Source organism: Scophthalmus maximus, chromosome 9 (genome assembly GCF_022379125.1).
Source record: "Scophthalmus maximus strain ysfricsl-2021 chromosome 9, ASM2237912v1, whole genome shotgun sequence".
NCBI lineage: Eukaryota > Metazoa > Chordata > Actinopteri > Pleuronectiformes > Scophthalmidae > Scophthalmus > Scophthalmus maximus.
The window spans coordinates 10,814,439-10,832,593 of NC_061523.1; the positions used below are offsets into that span (position 1 = coordinate 10,814,439).

The 18,155-nt window shown below is 44.7% G+C and overlaps 2 protein-coding genes across 10 annotated transcripts; one reads left to right on the plus strand and one right to left on the minus strand.

The window, feature by feature from the left end:
- Positions 1–1,152: 1,152 nt before the first annotated feature.
- Positions 1,153–4,887, plus strand: fut11 (fucosyltransferase 11 (alpha (1,3) fucosyltransferase)). Of its 2 annotated transcripts, none has more exons than XM_035649666.2 (5): positions 1,153–1,307; positions 1,530–1,868; positions 1,989–2,369; positions 2,658–3,280; positions 3,455–4,887. In XM_035649666.2, exons 2-5 carry the CDS (start codon positions 1,530–1,532, stop codon positions 3,603–3,605), a joined length of 1,494 nt encoding a protein of 497 aa, XP_035505559.2. In that variant the 5' UTR covers positions 1,153–1,307; the 3' UTR covers positions 3,606–4,887. The 2 variants fall into 2 exon arrangements, with proteins under 2 accessions (XP_035505559.2, XP_035505558.2); XM_035649665.2 differs by having other exon boundaries at positions 1,220–1,362; positions 3,455–4,478.
- Positions 4,647–18,154, minus strand: znf185 (zinc finger protein 185 with LIM domain). Of its 8 annotated transcripts, none has more exons than XM_047334314.1 (35): positions 17,966–18,154; positions 17,175–17,237; positions 16,759–16,876; positions 16,559–16,666; positions 16,429–16,455; positions 16,126–16,185; positions 15,974–16,021; positions 15,794–15,865; positions 15,620–15,700; positions 15,350–15,412; positions 15,092–15,211; positions 14,322–15,005; positions 13,479–14,276; positions 12,731–12,790; positions 12,526–12,600; positions 12,184–12,252; positions 11,877–11,951; positions 11,633–11,713; positions 11,246–11,305; positions 11,043–11,096; positions 10,739–10,798; positions 10,140–10,190; positions 9,988–10,032; positions 9,743–9,790; positions 8,965–9,030; positions 8,761–8,832; positions 8,569–8,631; positions 8,159–8,269; positions 7,822–7,869; positions 7,475–7,510; positions 6,778–6,852; positions 6,557–6,631; positions 6,400–6,465; positions 5,723–5,828; positions 4,647–4,968 (listed from the first exon to the last, which is right to left on the minus strand). In XM_047334314.1, the coding sequence occupies exons 2-35, from the start codon at positions 17,182–17,184 to the stop codon at positions 4,867–4,869; spliced, it is 3,687 nt and encodes a 1,228-aa protein (XP_047190270.1). In that variant the 5' UTR covers positions 17,185–17,237; positions 17,966–18,154; the 3' UTR covers positions 4,647–4,866. The 8 variants fall into 8 exon arrangements, with proteins under 8 accessions (XP_047190270.1, XP_047190271.1, XP_047190272.1 ...); XM_047334315.1 differs by having other exon boundaries at positions 13,479–13,796; positions 13,842–15,005; XM_047334316.1 differs by having other exon boundaries at positions 14,475–15,005; positions 17,966–18,153.
- Position 18,155: the final 1 nt, after the last annotated feature.

An 18,155-nucleotide genomic window follows, 5' to 3' on the forward strand; every position in this document is an offset into this window, starting at 1 on the left:
TATACTCAACAACACTACACTCTACAAACTGCTGGTAACTGATTGTACTACTGAATTATTTCCACTATTAATATTCATGTAAATTCTTTATATTTATTATTTGTATCCTATATATTTTTGCAATTTGTATATTTTTTACATTTGTTTGTGTATATATTGTATATATTGTGTGCTGTGTGAAACGTGCTGCTGTTCCACCGGAATTTCCCAGCTTGGGATAAATAAAGTAATTATCCATCTATCTATCTATCTATCTATCTATCTATCTATCTATCTTTACAAAAAAGAATCGGAATCGCAAAACACATTTTCCACGTTTACATATAAGAACTAAAAACATTTTATATATACATCAATAAGTTGATTGACAAAGAAATAACACATCTCTTTTGGTAATCATTTTTGATAATTATATAAGTAATTTTCCATGTAAAAATGACAAATATTTAATGATTCCAGCTCCTCAAGAGTGACAATTAATTGATTTATTATTTCAGCAATTTTGAGGTTGACTTAATTGGATAAAACAGGCACAAGCGAGATGTCAGTAAGTAATTGTTACAGTCAATCGATTAATCGGAAAATAATCAGCAGATTAACCCATAATGATCATTAGTGAGTCATTTTTTAAATATGAAAATACATTTTTTACTGATGAACACAACAGTGTTGGAAGCCAATGACTGTGAACTTTGTTGTTTAGAGCAAGATATAGACAAACCTCCAACTGTCAAGATTAACATGTGTTTTTATAGGCCTTTCTACCTTTTTGATGATTATTTTATATAATTCTTTATTGAACAGCTTTCATTCATCTGAAGAACAATATATTATGTATTTTACATTATTTAGTTGAAACAAATTACGATCAAAAGAAAGAATCAAATGAAAACGTCGTACTAGAAGCATTGTCACATCACTTTCACAGGAGTGTATTTCAAAGCTGTTCATAACGTCATTCAGATTTATTTCTTTAAGCTTTTTGTATTATCTTTTTTCTGTTTGCAATTTCAGAACTCTAAGGTAATTCTGTAATATTCTGTGACAAAACAAATTAAATTTACACTGCTGCAGTGTCGACAGATATTTGGTGGGACCTGAACTGTAGGAGGCGCTGTGTTACATAAGGTTAGTTTGCGACCCGAAGAAGAAAAAAGCAGCGCGGCAGAAACGTAGAAGAAGAGTGGGTTGTTTTCACCCCCTCTGCTCCTCGCACGCCGTCCCGTTGTCATCTCTACAATAATCTGTCACTATTTCTGAAGAACAGCGAGAGAACGTCCCTTCATGTGTTTGTAGCAGTGACGACGGTAGGAAAGTCCCGGGTGTCGCGATGCTTCTGCGTGCTCTGACGGCACACGACACGTATGATTGAAACGTTATTTGAAAAGAGTTTCTTGAGTGTTGGTTATAACGAAGTTGTCTTCGGGTGGAAATCAACGCATCCGTTATGATCACCATGAAGCATTTAGTTTGATGTTATCAGTGATCACTTGCCTCTCTGACATTCTCTGTGCTTCTCCACCGTGCAGATGGCCGGGAGGGGCAGCCTGGTGCCCTGTGTTTGTCTGGGGCTGTTCGGTGTCCTGTGCTGGGTGTGGGTCTCCTTCGCCTCGTTTCCAGACGACCAACATGCCCTGGGGGACCCGGACGCAGTGGACCGAGGAGCCTTTCAGCCCCAGAGTGCTCTGTCGGAGATGGAGTTCGCCTCCATCAGTACGTACAGAGGACCTGGCAACGCCGACCGCCGCAGCAACAAGGAGCTGCCCATTATCCTCTGGTGGAGCGGGGGACTGTTCCCACATTTTCCGGGTGACAGTGAACGCATCGACTGTGCCACGTCCTCCTGCCTGGTCACTAGTAACCGCAAGGTACAAGAGATACTTAACCTCTCAGAGTTTTTCATTTGAGAAGAAGATGCATGCACATAAGTATTAATCATCACCACCAAACTGTTCTGCCAGTAATTTTGAGTGTGATCTCCAAAACAGGTCCAGCTGTACAAGCGGACAGCATCCATCATCTTTTACGGAACAGACTTCAGGGCCTACGAGGCACCGCTGCCCCGTCTCCGCCACCAGACCTGGGCACTGTTCCACGAAGAGTCGCCCATGAACAACTATGTTCTCTCTCATGCACCGGGAATCAGGCTGTTCAACTACACCGCCACGTTTCGCTGGGAGTCCGACTATCCCCTGACCCTGCAGTGGCTGCCCTCGCTCGACTACCTGCTGGCGCCTGTGGCCGTGTCCCTGCAGGAGAAGAACCGCCTGAGGAGGGAGGGCCTGGCTCCTGTGCTGTACATGCAGTCTCACTGCGACGTGCCGTCAGACAGAGACAGATACGTCAAGGAGCTCATGAAGTACATCGAGGTAAAGTTCAGAGGAGGTGTCTCAGGACCATGTTCAATAAGATGCATAAAAAACAGTCGGCTCACATGGCTTTGAAATTTCCCCTCGTAAACTTGTGCACACACGTCAGCAGGTCAAGATCAAACAGTGGAACCAGTAAATGTAATACTTTGTAACCATTGCTCTGTGATGTTTGTGAAATGTCTAATCAGGGTTTTATGAAAACTGTACTATTAAATGTTTGCCAAATGTTTTCTAACTATGCCCCCATGCGTCTCCTTTCTCACACGTGATTTTCTGTCTCTGCAGGTGGACTCTTACGGGAAATGCCTGAACAACAAGCCTCTACCAGAACATCTGGAGGACACGGCCACTGCTACCGGTGAGGAATCCAGATTCATGAATTTTGTAGCACGCTACAAGTTCCACCTGGCACTGGAGAATGGCCTTTGTCCAGATTACATGACGGAGAAGCTGTGGCGGCCTCTCCATCAGGGCTGTGTGCCTGTCTATCGGGGCTCCTCCGTGGTGGCAGACTGGATGCCCAACGACCACTCTGCAGTCATCGTCGATAACTTCCCCTCGCCAAAAGCTCTTGCTGACTTCCTCAAACGTCTTGATGAGAAGGATGACGAATATGCAAAATATCTAGAGTTTAAAACCCCCAGCCGTGTAACCAACATCCACTTGCTAGAGGCTCTAGAGACTCGCGAGTGGGGGGTTAATGATATGAGTAAACCCAACTACCTGAATGGATTTGAATGTTACGTGTGCGACCGGGAGAACGCGCGACTGGCAGCAGAGCGAGGATACAGGAGAGCACCCAAGAAGAGCCAACCTCCTCAGCCTAAAATGGCTGATAACAATCACATGGGATGCCCCCTGCCCAGCCCTGGGTACGGAGACGTCAAAGACTTACCTGCAGACGATGCGTGAGTTACCTTTAATAACTCACGGAGCCATTTGCAAAAAAAAGTCCTTCTGTTCGTCAGTGTGAATAACAGTGATGTGAGGGGAGGGGGCGGATGTGCAAATCAGCCTATTTTAATTGTCTCATTAAAATATCCTCTGTGATGAGCCTAATCAGTTTTTATATCTGTCCGCAGATGGTTGCAAATATGGCCTCAGGATTACTGGCAGAGCCTGGACCAAGCAGAGGGACTGGAGTCTCTGATAAGACATAATGAGTCGGACCCTTCGCTGCTGTGGAAGCACATCCAAAACATAGCTGTGAGCAGAGCCAGAGGAAAACACTGACAGAGGCCCTGGTTACAGGGGCGGGGTCCAATATTTTGCAGGAATTACTCATTGTTCTGCGTAAGAGCCAAAACTCTTTTACTCTTCGGAGCAGTTTGGTGAAACTGTAACGATTTAGATATTGTGTTCGGCTAACTTTTGTCCTTTACCCCAAGTTCGGTAATGGGAAGATTATGTTTCAAATTTAGAGAACTATATGCTATAAGTATTCCTATAACTGAGGTGCCATCTCTGCCCGTTCTCTGCCCTGCATTGCTAATGCTGTTCTGGAGATGCACAGTCTCATGGGAGGCACATTTTCTTTGGGTTGGGGCAGAGCCAGAGACTTGTCCTCTGTACCAAGGGAGCTCTGCCTAACTGTGTGTGAAGACCATCAAGACTTTAGACAATGTACTACATTCGCTTCTTTACAGTTACTCAGCACGTGGCTGATGGTTACTATCTAAAGTCACATTTATGTACACTGCTATTTTAAGTGACTATGCAGAGGAAATATTGTTTCGCTGAGGAGCGGAGCAGGGCAAATGGAAAGTTAAGCACATCTCCCAGTGGGAAACCGCCACTGCGTAATGAAGGGAGTCCTCAGGAACAGCTAATGAATTTCTGTCGTGGAAACTTTATACTGAACTACAAACTGTATTTTCGTAACATGATGCTAAGACCATCTTTATGTGCAATCATTTTTAAGATAACGCTTTTTTCTAAAACATGTAACTGCTAGGGACTGCACAGCAGCCTCCTCGGACACTAACTTTGTATCACGTTTTTTTTTACCAGCATCATATAAATCATTTTATTTTGTTAACAAAGCATCATACATGTGAACACACTATTTTGTATCGAGAAGGAAGTAAACATTTTGTAAAAAAGTCATTTTCTTGTATAAACTACTCATCTGCTAAATCATGATATTGCACCCCACTTGCCAGAATTAGTCTGTTCACAGTTAGCACATCATGTTGTACAGACATTATCCTTCATAGTCTACTGAGGCAGATACAGCTTTCACCACCAGCGAAGAAAACAAAACAACAACACAAGCTTGTTTAACATGTTTAAGAAAATTACAAATTGAACCTAGCGTAAGCGTCAACATAACAAAATCATGCTGTTCACTACAATGGTATCTTCACCACCCTAAACCGCAGCAAAGTTCCCACTGAACACATCCAAACTTTGCGAAAGACCAGTTCTCACTTTATATGCAAATGAACATGAAGGGAAGGGACGGGGATAAGAGGCCGCTGAAGAGCTTTAATAATCAGTCGGAGGCGTTGGAGTAGCAGCTCTCGCAGTGGACTTTCCCACCATGAAGGAACATACTGTAGAGGAGGTCTCCCATAGGCTTACGACACACGCCGCACTGGAAAAATTAAAAGAATACCATTAGGAAATGTAATTAAACAAAACCACAGTGCAGAGCAGTGTTTTTATCCCTGAAGTTCAGTCATACATTCCTTTGTTCCACAATGCACGGCACAGAAAACTGATTTCGCTCTGAAAGCACCAGTAACTGGTTAAACCCTGTTGTATACAATAGCTGAACATCATTTGTATTTGGAATTAAGTGATTATATGAGATAAAAGCGATAGTTCAGGATTTGGGGAAATAGGCTTATTGTCTGCCTCGCCAATAAATAAAAAATATTGATGCCACACTCGAATCAGTCAAATACAAGCATCATAGCATAACGGCTGTAAATGAGAAAATACTCCTAAATTTACCAGTGAACAAGTTCTCTCAGATTTGTTGGTCAGTAAAACAAACAATGAGGTTACCGCACAACCGCTATAGAGAGAACGTCACTGGCTAAGAAATAGTCTGACGCTAATGAGACATATTTCAGTTTTTATTAAGCTTTAGAACCGTTGGGATAGACAACATTTTGAACTATGGTGCGATTCCCCCCTGTTTACGGTCTGTGTTCATGTAATTTATTCATATCTTTCATTAATTTATTGTGCAGACATGAGAGTGATATCCATCTGTTCATCCAGCTCAGAGCAAAATCATTTTTTAAGATTTAACGAAAATCTCATTTTCTCCAGGGACATGTGACCGTGTTCAACGCGTCGGAGGCCAATAAATACCTCGTGTGTGAGCAGACATGAATTACCTTGAAGCAGTCGGGGTGACAGTTGATGTTGAGATGCTCAATGGTGATCTTGGCATCATTGCCCACCTGCTCTCCGCAGAATGTACAGGCGGACGACAGCGAGCCCCTGGGGAAGTCAGAGCAATTGAGACAAGTTAGTTTGGCAGCTCATTCACAAACAGCTCCAGTGCAACGGCAGCTCTGTCTGCTTAAATAACCTGTGACCTTTTCTGTCCTGTGTGAGGAAATGTAAGAAGTGTAAATGATCCTGTCATACCCCAGCTTAGCCTCCTAATCAGCGGGCTTGGTGGAATTTCTTCCCTGCTGCTTGTACATATCTAGTTTCATCAGAACAGGAAATAACAAGGCAGAGGGACCTTCGGCTTAAAGCTTGTTTAAAACAGGTCTTGGATATTGTGCTTTGGCCCGGAGTTAAGTGGAGGTTCTGGGTATCAAATGATCTGACCCACTGTGGAAACCAGAGCAACATCATCCAAAGAGCCAGTGATAAATTGAGTGAACGTTTGTATCTGAAATGAGCGGCGGATCAAGTGTAAACACTGAAGGCAGTTGAACGTAAATTGGCCTCAGATCTGGAAGGAGTTGAAATGTCAGTCGTAGAGAAACATAGATGCAGTTAAGAAGGAACTTGGACATGTAACTGGTGAAAGCAGTTACATGTCCAACTGTGTTATTACCTGGAGTATGCGGAGGGGCTGCTGTAAGAGTAATTCGTGGAGCTTGATGTCAAATAATCTGACCCACTGTGGAAACAAGGGCAAAATCATAATCAGAGCAGTATTTCTTTTTAATCAATGCTGTTATTTGATAGTCTAAATAGTGTGGCGGTCTTACCTATCCATTAGATCTCTGGCATTATGCGAGGACAGCTCTGTTGCATTGACATACTCCTTCACATATACAAACGGCCTTGAATAGAGGCAGCGGAAGGAAAGAGTGAGTTAATAGTTGAAACAGATAAAAGTTGTCACTTTCATGTAAAAGTCCAGTTTGTCAGTTGAAATAGATAAAAGTTGTCACTTTCATGTAAAAGTCCACTTTGTCAAATCACTCACTTCTTGGTGCTGGGTTCTGGTGTTGGGACACGGCGCTCCTCTTCCACCACGGTGCTGGAATAGCTGGTTTCATGACTGGAGACAAAAGTGCAGCAGGGTTAGTCTCATCTTTCACTCGCCGGTGAGTGACGGCAGCGGCGTGATGGGTTGTACAGAGGGACCCTGCATCTGTCAAATGCAACTCAGGAGATAATCATTTTCTGCCATCGCTTGTTAATGGCATGCTGTTTAACGGGCTGTGCTTTGACAAAAGGACATCTCTAATACACGCCATTAATCTGACATCTGGAGACTGGTAATTGGAGGGAAGGAAATGAGGGCAAATTGAAAGACAATGGGAGAGCAGATTTTGTCATTTAACGTGAGCAGCGTCAGAGTTGAGACTGTCTCAGCAGCCTTCATACAGGAGTTGTGGGTAACTTAAGACCCAGAGTTGAGTGTTAAACAGATACAGCTGTACAGTATCATAACTGTTTTAATTGTTGTGGCTGACCGGTGTAATTTACAAGCAGCTACATAGCCTTTTTTTTTTTTTTTTTAATGTCTAGGGTCATAAAAAAACCAAAAAGCTCTAGTAGTGTTTTTGCAAAAGTGAGGAAAATCAAACGGACCAAAAAAAAAAACAGAAAATAACACTCTGGAGAAAAAGTATTGTTGCATTATGCTGCGTCTGACACAAACAAAATCATCAACTTACCGATCCATCGCAGGCTCTGGCTCACTGTGTATCTCCCTGGAAAATAAAGAAAGCTGTATTAGACTTTTACTGGGGGCTATGGCAGTCAATAAGCTGGACACTATCCAGTGAAGTGTATAAAGCTGATCTTTCTGAATCACAGCTCCGGAGGGATCAGGGTTTATTGACCAGGTGTGGTCTGTTTTCTTATGTACCGCAGCATTGCCTCATCCTGAGCCCTCCTCCGCTGCATTGTGATTGTAAACACAAGGCAATGCCACTCACGCTCATCCACATTCCTTCTTATCTCAAAAGTGTTTCATCTGAAGGAGGGAGTTTTAAGAATTTCAAAAGTCCCCACCCCTTACCTGATAGTGGTGACGGTTGTGACTGTCTGCATGTGTGTGTCCTCGGGGCTACAAAAACAGAAGACATTGCTGTATTATAATAAGTCTGGCAGCACTGATGAAAAACCGTGACTGTATTAAAAGTTAAAAAGAAAAGAAAAAGAAAAGAAATAAGAAGTTGAGGAAAAGATGATTATTCTCAGAGCAAGCCGCGAGGAACTTGTATTTAGCTCGCTTTCAATTAAATGGTTGACAGCCATTGAATGCTAAGGTGCTATAATCACATCCTGCTAAAATGGTGCAAAAAAACAAAAGTGCTTTAATATGCATTTAATGAGCTCAGCTACTGCGGAGATACCTTCTTTCCTCCTCCTCCTCCTCCTCCTCCTCCTCATCTTCCTCTCCTGTAGTGATAGTATAAACAGTGGGCGATGTCCACCTGTCCCATGGGGAGTCATTCTCGCTGGACCTTGAGCACAAACAAAAGTCATGGCATTAGACGATAGGTTGACAAATTCACAATGAATATTGTGGGGAGAAAAAAGGGAGAGAAAGAAAAAGGGGGAAGGGGATCTGTAAATGACACAGTTGTAACAGATACACACCGTATCTGACCTATTTCCATCAGCACCAGTGCACAATGTCTCATGGCTCAATGAATAGATGCTGCAGAAGCCTAGTTACTCCGCCGTAGTGAAAGCGAAGGCGGTTATGGGAATAAAAGGAGCAGATATGCACCCGGAGCTCTTAACAGAATAGACGACTTACTTTCTCTCAAACCTGATCAGCGTCTGTTGATCTCCAGCCTGGTTCTCCGGCTCAGGCTCTTGGCTGAGAGGGGACATACAGTGAAAGGCTTTTAGCGCGTAATGGACAACGATGGGCGCATGTAGACGACTGAAGCACAGTCGGCCGCATTGTGGCGGAAATGTGTACGAGTAAATCGAAGCGTGTCGTCACCTCTCGTCCGTGTTAATCTGCTGAGGTGGGATTGTTTCCCATGTGCGCGCCCATGACCGCTGAGTGCTGAGGCTGAGGAGCCAAAGTGGCGAGACATTGTGTCAGATCAAGCAGTTCAAGACAATGATAATGTATGCTGTCTTGAGAAAATTGATTTCGCTCACTCACACATTCATAACACAGTTATGCACTAGGTTTTAATACCTTGTGGTGTTAGTGTTGATGGGGATGATGTCGTCTGTGAGGGATCTCTGGGTATTACCGATCATACTGGAGGAAAAAAGAGCTTCATATAAGACATTGCATATAGACATTTTCATTCTAGTGCTGAATGACATTAATAATTTAATAGAAAATCATTCAGGTAATTGAAAGCAGAAAGGGCAAACATTTTGTAGTTCAAGCTTCTCAAAGGTATGAATTTGCTGCTTTACTCTTTTTAGCAACATTATAATTTGAATATATATATAATAAATAGTTTGCTGTCTGTTGGAGATTGAAGCAAGCGTTTTTTTCACATTTTTATGATTCTCATGGACTAAACGGTTGATTTACTGCTGGGCTGCAATCCACGATTATTCCCATTATGAAATAATTTGCAGATCATTTGCTCAATTAATCAACTATTTGTTTTGCCTATTGAATATCAGAGAACTGTGAAAAAGGCCAATCGCTGTTTCTCAGGACTTTAGGTAATAGTCTTAAATCATTGTATATTCAATATACAATGATTTAAGACAAAGAGAAAATTATCACATTGAAAACATGGAGCCAGTGATGATTAATGGATTATTAAAATTGCTTCCAGTTAATTTTCTTTCTAATCGACTGATTAATTGTCTAATCATTCCAGAGCTAATCTATTTCTAAAAAATAATTCTCAAATGAATAAATACTGAAAGTTATTGATAGTGGTAGCCTTATTTTGATTAAAATGTTTTGCTAGATTTCAGATAAAGACAGATAAGTGCAATTTACGTACTGTACTTCTGGGCTTGGATCTTTACACTCCATGAAAGTGGTTGGTGCCCTGAAGAAATGTGAAAAGAAATAATAAATCAACATAAGCATATCAATAAGCTGGCAAGCTGCTGATGATGAATGAATTATTGCAATAACTTCACAAAGTGAAGCCATCGTGATAAAGAGGATACGATGTATTAACATGCAACAAACAGAGGTGGTGACAAAATATGAAAAGAGGAATTTGCATTATCATTCATGTACCTGTTGATGGAAATATCTTCAAGGGGCTGGAGCAGGTCAGAGGAGCTGCAATGGAGAAAAGAGGCTCATAATCAGAAGCTGCTGCATTATGCATGACGCGATGCTATCTGTCTGGCTGGAAAACAGTCACAGCTCCAAACCAATATGATTACCTGTTAGGGGATGTGGTCCCTATCGGATATGGATCAAACGGATCAGCCGAGCTGAAAAACAATTTCACACTGATTTCACTCTCAATTGTCAGCGTGGCCCATCTTGTGTCGGAGGAATTCTGATCACATTGACTCATAATGGAAAGATTTAATGCAGTTTGAATGGTAAACAGCAACAGAGAGGAGCCTGCGGGCCAGACTCAATCAGAATCAGAATCTGGATGTCTTTGACAAATGGGAAGACTATTCTGCTGCTGGTTGGCAAAAACAAGTGTATTCCAGGTTTTCTTCACATTAAGTGAACCCAGAGTCCGGTCAATATCAATTTACACTGAGCAAATCATTAACAATGACAGTTCTGTTTTCAGATTTTTCTTCCTGACCGACAATCAATTTCATTAACCAACCGAATTTGCCTATTTTAAAAGGAATGTTTCTTACAATTGAATCAAATTTTAAAGTAAATTCCTTCCCCCCCCCTCTTCTCAGTGGGGGCAAACTCTTTTTCATAACACATTTACATATATATTACATACGCTGTTACACAGTCATACTAAAGCGCCACAGGCCCACATGTGACATGGTGACAAACAAACTACCTTGATTCCGTGACCACAGTTGTCACACGTGAGCTCCAGGGATCTGAATTGTCCTCCTCGCTGCAGCGCGACGAGATGGAGAACGAAGCAGGGCGGTTTGGATGATGAACGGCATGATGGGAATAAAAAGGAGGGCAAGTAAAGGTTAGTGTGGTTCTTCTCATACACTATTTAAAGTGCCAGTCCATTTGAAAAGCCTGAAAATCTACTGAACTATTTAACAAGCATGAAAACCATTTGAATATAGCACAGGACGGACATCCTCCCTGCGTGTGTGCGTGTGTGTGCGTGTGTGCTTTCATACCTTCTGTCAGTAATAATCACAGTTTTGGTGGTTACAGTGACTGTCTCTGTGAGGCTGGTGGGCAGAGAGAGAGCACAGTTGCAGGCAGAGTCAGTTTGCAGTAAACCACTACAAGGCGTATCTGAATAAAAGGCATTTCTTTGCGGGAAACAGCTCTGAACAGATAGTTAATTGTTTAAGAGCAGCCTGTCATCTCCCTCTACCTTTGAATTTCTTTGGCTGTCTCGTCTGTCGGCTTCCACTCCTCTCGCCGCATGCTGAGGCTGGCGAAGACAAAACAAAGCCACAATACTAATCAGCACAGAACATTCTCTTCTATTTCCAGTCGCGCGGCAGATAAGATGTGGCTCCTCTGTTTCAAAGCATTACTCAGTCGCTTCCGGAATCGGAGACTTTCCCGTCATGAAATGGCGACCAGGGGTTAAAGTAGAACGCTGGAAAGGGAGGAGCCCTGATTCGTGGATCAAACTTTGGGGCGGATGGGGTTCATTAAAGATGGTGCACCTCGGGGAGCTGAGGTTCTTGCCCCCCTACACCATTCATATGTACTGATAAAACTAATTGTTGGGTTGCGGAGCTCCCGTTCTCACCTGCGTGTTTCTGTGTTGATTGGAATCACATCATTAGCGAGGAGATCCATGGCGCCACTGGTCTTTGCAGGGTCTGCCTCACTAAAGAAACCGAACGCAAAAGACAAATACAGAGCAGAGTTTGTGACAGCTCCCTTTCGAATTGTGTGTTTGACTCTGGAAAGGTAAGTTAAGGTCCGGCTTGGATAATTCTATGCATAACTCCGTTATTGGGGCTTGGGTGGGAAAAGAGCTCTTTGTGTACCTGTCTAGTCCACTGAGCAGATCCTGACTCCATCGTCCTGGGCTGGGGGGAACGGGCTCTGCTAACTCCTCTGGGCTGCAGATGTGGAAAGACGAGAGGGAGAGGAAGAAGAAGAAGAATTGGAGAAGATGATGAACAAGTGGGGGGGGGGGGGGGGATTCAGGAAGATTCAGAGGGTATTTCAGCACAAGGCCAGCTGAGTTAGTGGAGAGGGAAATCCGGGGGAAGTCCAACAGTGCCCCCCTGTGGGTGATATTCAGAGGATCCCTTAATTGTACAATCAGTAAGAACATATATTTTAACAAACCCATCGTCGAGAGACAGGAGATCGTCTGTTATTGGTTCACAGTTGCTGAGAGCTGGCTCCGTCGCAACACTGCAGGAAGAAAGAAAGCAAATCAGTGCTCCTGCTTTGGCACGCACGCACGCACGCACGCACGCACGCACGCACGCACACACACATTCCTTTTGAAGTGCCACATCTAATGAAGGCTAATCTGGGACACCCTCGTCTGTGAAGTACTTTTAGGCACCGGAAACTGAGGCTTGGGTTATTTTGTGATTACTCTGAACACAGTGGCAGTTTGTTACTAACTGTTTTCTCACCAACCCTGCTATGACAGGAATGAGGAAACTGTTGGCTTTTTACCTATTCTCTGTGGCGTGACTGTTGGCAGAGACTTCGTCCTCCTCCTCTGTCTGCTCTGGCTCCTCATCCTTGAGACTGGAGAGGAATGAACTCTGATTATCAGATATCGTGTTGTTAGGGGCACACGCATGTTAGTGCCATGATAATTCTTCTTTTTTTTTCATATTGATATCTCCTGCTTTCATCTTTGTCCTTTCTCATGTACCTGGTTGTGTCGAAAGGAATGAGAGAGTCATACAAGGCAGCGAGCGCGTGAACACTGGAGCTGTAGAAAATAAATGGAGAACAAATACATGGTTTGCCAGGGCGGCTTTCAATCACACACGTTAAAGGAATGAGAGCAAACATACCATCGGCATGAGCAAAGAAAACAATTGGAAAGCACATGTAAAAGTTTGCTTAGGAATTAAAGTATTCAAATATTAGAGAAATATTAGTGCAAACATCTTTGTTTGAGGCTCATTATGGCAGTGCGAGGTATACATATGTCATATTACTGTGGTCGAAGTATACTGTAAAAACCATTAACTTAATTGAGTACTTCAATAATCTAATACTGTTTTACATGTTAAACTTGTGTTCAATTTTTTTTCAGTAGTTTCAGCTATAGTTTTGTGACATAATCATATATTCAATAACTGAACTGTTATCCCTTATTCATTTATGCCTCTGCAGCATTGTACTAAGCTTTGGTCAAGGTTTGAGGTTTCCATGATGTTTGGTGGTTTCAATTGATATTGACTTGATCTTTGTATTTAAAATCTACATATACAAAAGTTGCCAGAGACTAAACTTGCGAAATAAAGTTTTGGAGAAATAAAGCACGATATTTTCCTCTGAAATGCAGATTAAGAGTTTGAAGTATACATTAAATTACTCAAGTAATCGTCTCCCACCACTGATACTTAGCTACAACGTGCAGCCACACTGATTTTGGTTGGTGAGTATCTGACCTTGGCTTTGAAGAAAGTTGAGATTCGGGCTCTGGTTCTGGTTCAGGTTCTTTTTCGGGTTCAGGTTCAGTCTTCACGGTGATCGCTGTTGCAGCAAACAATAGACCTGGTGATTTTGGGCCAGTTGGAGTCAGGACGGGGGACACTGGGGCAGGAGCTGGTGATTTTGGGACAGTTGGAGTCAGGACGGGGGACACTGGAGCAGGAGCTGGTGATTTTGGGACAGTTGGAGCCAGGACGGCGGACGCTGGAGCAGGAGCTGATGATTTTGGGACAGTTGGAGTCAGGAAGGGGGACACTGGAGCAGGAGCTGATGATTTTTGGACAGTTGGAGTCAGGAAGGGGGACGCTGGAGCTGGTGATTTTGGGACAGTTGGAGTCAGGATGGGGGACACTGGGGCAGGAGCTGGTGATTTTGGGACAGTTGGAGTCAGGACGGCGGACGCTGGAGCAGGAGCTGATGATTTTGGGACAGTTGGAGTCAGGAAGGGGGACGCTGGAGCTGGTGATTTTGGGACAGTTGGAGTCAGGACGGCGGACGCTGGAGCTGGTGATTTTGGGACAGTTGGAGTCAGGACGGGGGACACTGGAGCTGGTGATTTTGGGACAGTTGGAGTCAGGACGGCGGACGCTGGAGCTGGTGATTTTGGGACAGTTGGAGTCAGGACGGGGGACACTGGAGCAGGAGCTGGTAATTTTGGGACAGTTGGAGTCAGGACGGGGGACACTGGGGCAGGAGCTGGTGATTTTGGGACAGTTGGAGTCAGGACGGGGGACACTGGGGCAGGAGCTGGTGATTTTGGGACAGTTGGAGTCAGGACGGCGGACGCTGGAGCTGGTGATTTTGGGACAGTTGGAGTCAGGACGGGGGACACTGGAGCAGGAGCTGGTAATTTTGGGACAGTTGGAGTCAGGACGGGGGACACTGGGGCAGGAGCTGGTGATTTTGGGACAGTTGGAGTCAGGACGGGGGACACTGGGGCAGGAGCTGGTGATTTTGGGACAGTTGGAGTCAGGACGGCGGACGCTGGAGCAGGAGCTGATGATTTTGGGACAGTTGAAGTCAGGAAGGGGGACACTGGAGCAGGAGCTGGTGATTTTGGGACAGTTGGAGTCAGGAAGGGGGACACTGGGGCAGGAGCTGGTGATTTTGGGACAGTTGGAGTCAGGAAGGGGGACGCTGGAGCTGGTGATTTTGGGACAGTTGGAGTCAGGATGGGGGACACTGGGGCAGGAGCTGCTGGAGTGGTTGACACCAGGGTTGTTAATGCTGGGGTGAGTTTAACCAGAGAGGTGTCTGCTTGCTCAGAATCATCGGAATCCTCTGGCTCTGCGTTGACTGCTTCAACAAACACGGGGAGGAGGAGTTCGGGGAGCGGTGTGGCCACCTTGGTGCACCCTGGTTTCATGCCTCCAAATGGGTCTTTTTGTGGAACGGACACTGGGGCGGGTGTCGTCTCCTGCACCTTTGGAGCCACCGGCTCATCGGCAGCGACATCGACCGGTGCTGTCACACTGGTCTCACCTCTGTGAGCAACACAGATAATGAATGAAATTAAAGGAACAGAAATCACATTGGTGCACTGGAGATAGAAACATGGCGGAGGACGCACATTTTCCTTGGTCTGGGATTTGGTGCGGAGGCAACGGATGTGACGGGGGAGGGCAGCGGAGACGGAGGGCTGACGGGTGTTGGGGTCTTCGTGCCTTCGTCATCATCGAAAAGCTCCACCCTTCGCATTTGTAGCCGAGCGCACGTGCACACACGCGCGTGAACACAGAAACAGACGGACAAACATTTGATCACACACTTGCATTCGCGTATTAGCTTTTCTGGCCTCAGTGTCAGATATATCAGAGAGAGCATTTACCTTTTAGCCACAAATGATGCACTGCTCTTGACCGGTGAGGTGTCAGGCACTTTCTCTTTAGACCTGAGGTTTTCCATCACACAGCTTTCATAAGTACCATCGTATATTCACAACATTTATGATCACATGTGAGTGACAAGGGCAATTTCTCAATGTGTGGAAAGTTGTTTTTTTTAATATATGTATTTAACTCACTTCTTTTATGATTCAAGAATTCCAGGAACAGGTTGAGCATTAATATTAGCATAAGGAGACATAAGACATACGTACTCATATTTCTGAGCAGCAGAAAACACATAGGAGCGCTGCCTGACTGCGGATTTCTTCAGAACGTTGCTGGCTGCCTCCGTCCTGTGAAATAAATCATTATGATGTTAATGTGATCTCTCCGGGGCGCGTGTCTCTTCAGATTGGATGGTGTGCTTTGTGTGAGGAGAGTCTCACCGTTTCTCCTGCTCCTCGCTGCTAAACTGGCCCCCCTGGTTCTCCGAGGTGGGCCTCACGGTGTGGGGGGCTCTGAGGGACAGGAGCACAAACACACACACACACACACACACCTCATGAAAATACATTCTCACGCAGCGGGCCAGCGGTTCACGGGGAATGGGATTGGTGCGCGCTCACATTCTCTTGTAGCTCTCTGAAGGCTTTTTGTTGAATTGCGTCGCTCCACTGCAAAAAACAAAGAGAGAACAGTGGTGGGGATCAGAGAGGTCACAGAGTGCATCGCCCGTCACACGATGATCTCTTCTCATCCAAGTAAGAGGAGCTCTTACCTGACACCATTAGATGTTGAGGATGATGCAGGCTTGTCGTCTAGTTTAGTGAAAACGCCTCTGTATGGAAAAAACAAAAAGTGTGAATAGATATATACGTTTGGTTTTCCTCTGTGGCCCATGTCCCATGATGTGCTGCTTCCAGTGCTCAGATATTCCTGCTGTTAATTCAGCTTCCTAGTTCCAAATTGTATGACTACATTTCTGAGCTGGAAAGTGACTATAAACTCTAAGCTTATTCTTCTGCTGTCGTCAAACACTGAAACAAATGTTCACTTCATAATATCATAAACCTGGTCTTACCTGATCAGATATCCAGACGTTGGTGCTCTAGGTTCAAAACAGAGATTCGTTACCATCACGATCATGCTTTTGTTGGCAGGTTTCACAGTGATCTACAGATAACCATGAGACATCGGAGGGCTGTGTTTACCTCTCAGCGTCAGGCTTGGTTGGCGGCAGGGTGGGCTTTGTCGGTGAAGGCACTGGACTGGTCTCAGCTGGGGCTCCGTTCACACGGCTCGCCCTCACCTCCGCTACCCTGCAGGGATGAACAGGAACTTGATTTTGTCTATTCGGGCAACTGAGTAAGGGGTGGACACGGACAGAAACTCATGTCAACAGGTGACTTACCAGGGTTTCACCTCCTCCTCCTCCTCCTCGGTTTCACTGCGGCGCTGCAACCAGCTGCCATCTCCCTTCAGCTTGGTGCGCACTTTGGTGGTACGAAACACAGATGCTTTGTCCCCCTCTGAAACGCACAAAAACACATACAGTATGTCACATACCCACACGCCATCTGATATATGCCACACTCTGTAGGCGGCATCATAATGACATCTTCATCGCCGTCGGCTTGAGAGCATGCGTGACGATCAGTCCCCTTTGGGCCGACACACCAGACATACTCAACCACTTGCTTCAAATCGGGGCAACGGCAGAAATTACAGTCAACAGTCTGACGCGGAGACACGCCCTTTGATGCCCGCTGCCCTTATCGGAGGAACAACTCATCTCAACATTCATATCTGATCAGTCAGCATGCTCACCTTTTGACATGCTTGTTCTCGAAGTTTCTCTTCTTTGTTCTTCTTTCCCCCTTTACAGTCCTCCTTAAAACAAAAACAACCAAATCGTGTTAAGAGAAAGAGTGCAATTCTAACAGCAGATTTAAAATTGGTCATAACACACAGCCAGTGTCGACAATATCTCGTCACACTATGTTCCCTCCCAATAGGGAGCATGTGTTCTCCAAAGCATTCCTCAGTCTCATCATTGAGACATGTCGATCTTCCTGTCCTACCACTTTCCAAAAAAACACAGGGAAAGAGAAGGATAATGCTGCTGTTTCCTAAAAATGAATGGACAAACACACACACACGTTCATTTCTCCTTGGATACAAAATAAACTGCGATTTATGGGATTGGGAAAAATGCTGCTTCCTTTCGCACAGCGAAATTTGTTGACCCCTGATTATTTTAAGTATTAATAATGAACTGCTTTAAGGCAAACCCTCCCCTCAAAGGAATATTAGAAAAAAGGAAAAACTTTCATGAAACACTGAGCCACGGTCCCTTATTTGAAAGTAGACGCAGACGAGAGCTTATGTGAAACTGCACAGTGCTGCCAAATGCACGAAGAGAATGCAAATACAGCTCGACACTCCCGGGGCTGTTAATTCACTCTCTTTCTGATGCACTTTGCCACAAACTCTCCTGAGGAAATGACTAGTGGTGCCAGAACAAACACGACGAGGGCCCACAGAGCATATTCATCCAGGGTTTAGCGTCGGTCCACACGCACGGCAAGTGATCAATGGCAGGACAGACGGCACCTTACCTGTTGTCACTTTACACCCCGCAGAGCAAAGTCCAAGCAGCTCCGTCGAGGATCGCTGAGTTGAGTCTGAGTGGCTGGTGTGAGTGAAGGGGACGTCTCTCTCTCTCTCTCTCTCTGTCTCTCTCTGTCTGTCTCTGTGTCTGTGTCTGTGTCTGACAGGTGCCTCAGTCTCCGAGCCAGTGGAGCACCG

Bases quoted from the DNA above. Each gene is read 5' to 3' on its own strand.
- fut11 (XM_035649666.2), top strand. From the start codon at position 1,530: ATGGCCGGGAGGGGCAGCCTGGTGCCCTGTGTTTGTCTGGGGCTGTTC. The intron at 1,869-1,988 runs GTACAAGAGATA...TCTCCAAAACAG, and splicing joins TGGTCACTAGTAACCGCAAG to GTCCAGCTGTACAAGCGGAC. The intron at 2,370-2,657 runs GTAAAGTTCAGA...CTGTCTCTGCAG, and splicing joins AGCTCATGAAGTACATCGAG to GTGGACTCTTACGGGAAATG.
- znf185 (XM_035649659.2), bottom strand. The intron at 15,701-15,793 runs GTGAGACTCTCC...TTTATTTCACAG, and splicing joins AGCGAGGAGCAGGAGAAACG to GACGGAGGCAGCCAGCAACG. The intron at 9,791-9,987 runs GTACATGAATGA...ACATTTCTTCAG, and splicing joins GAAGATATTTCCATCAACAG to GGCACCAACCACTTTCATGG.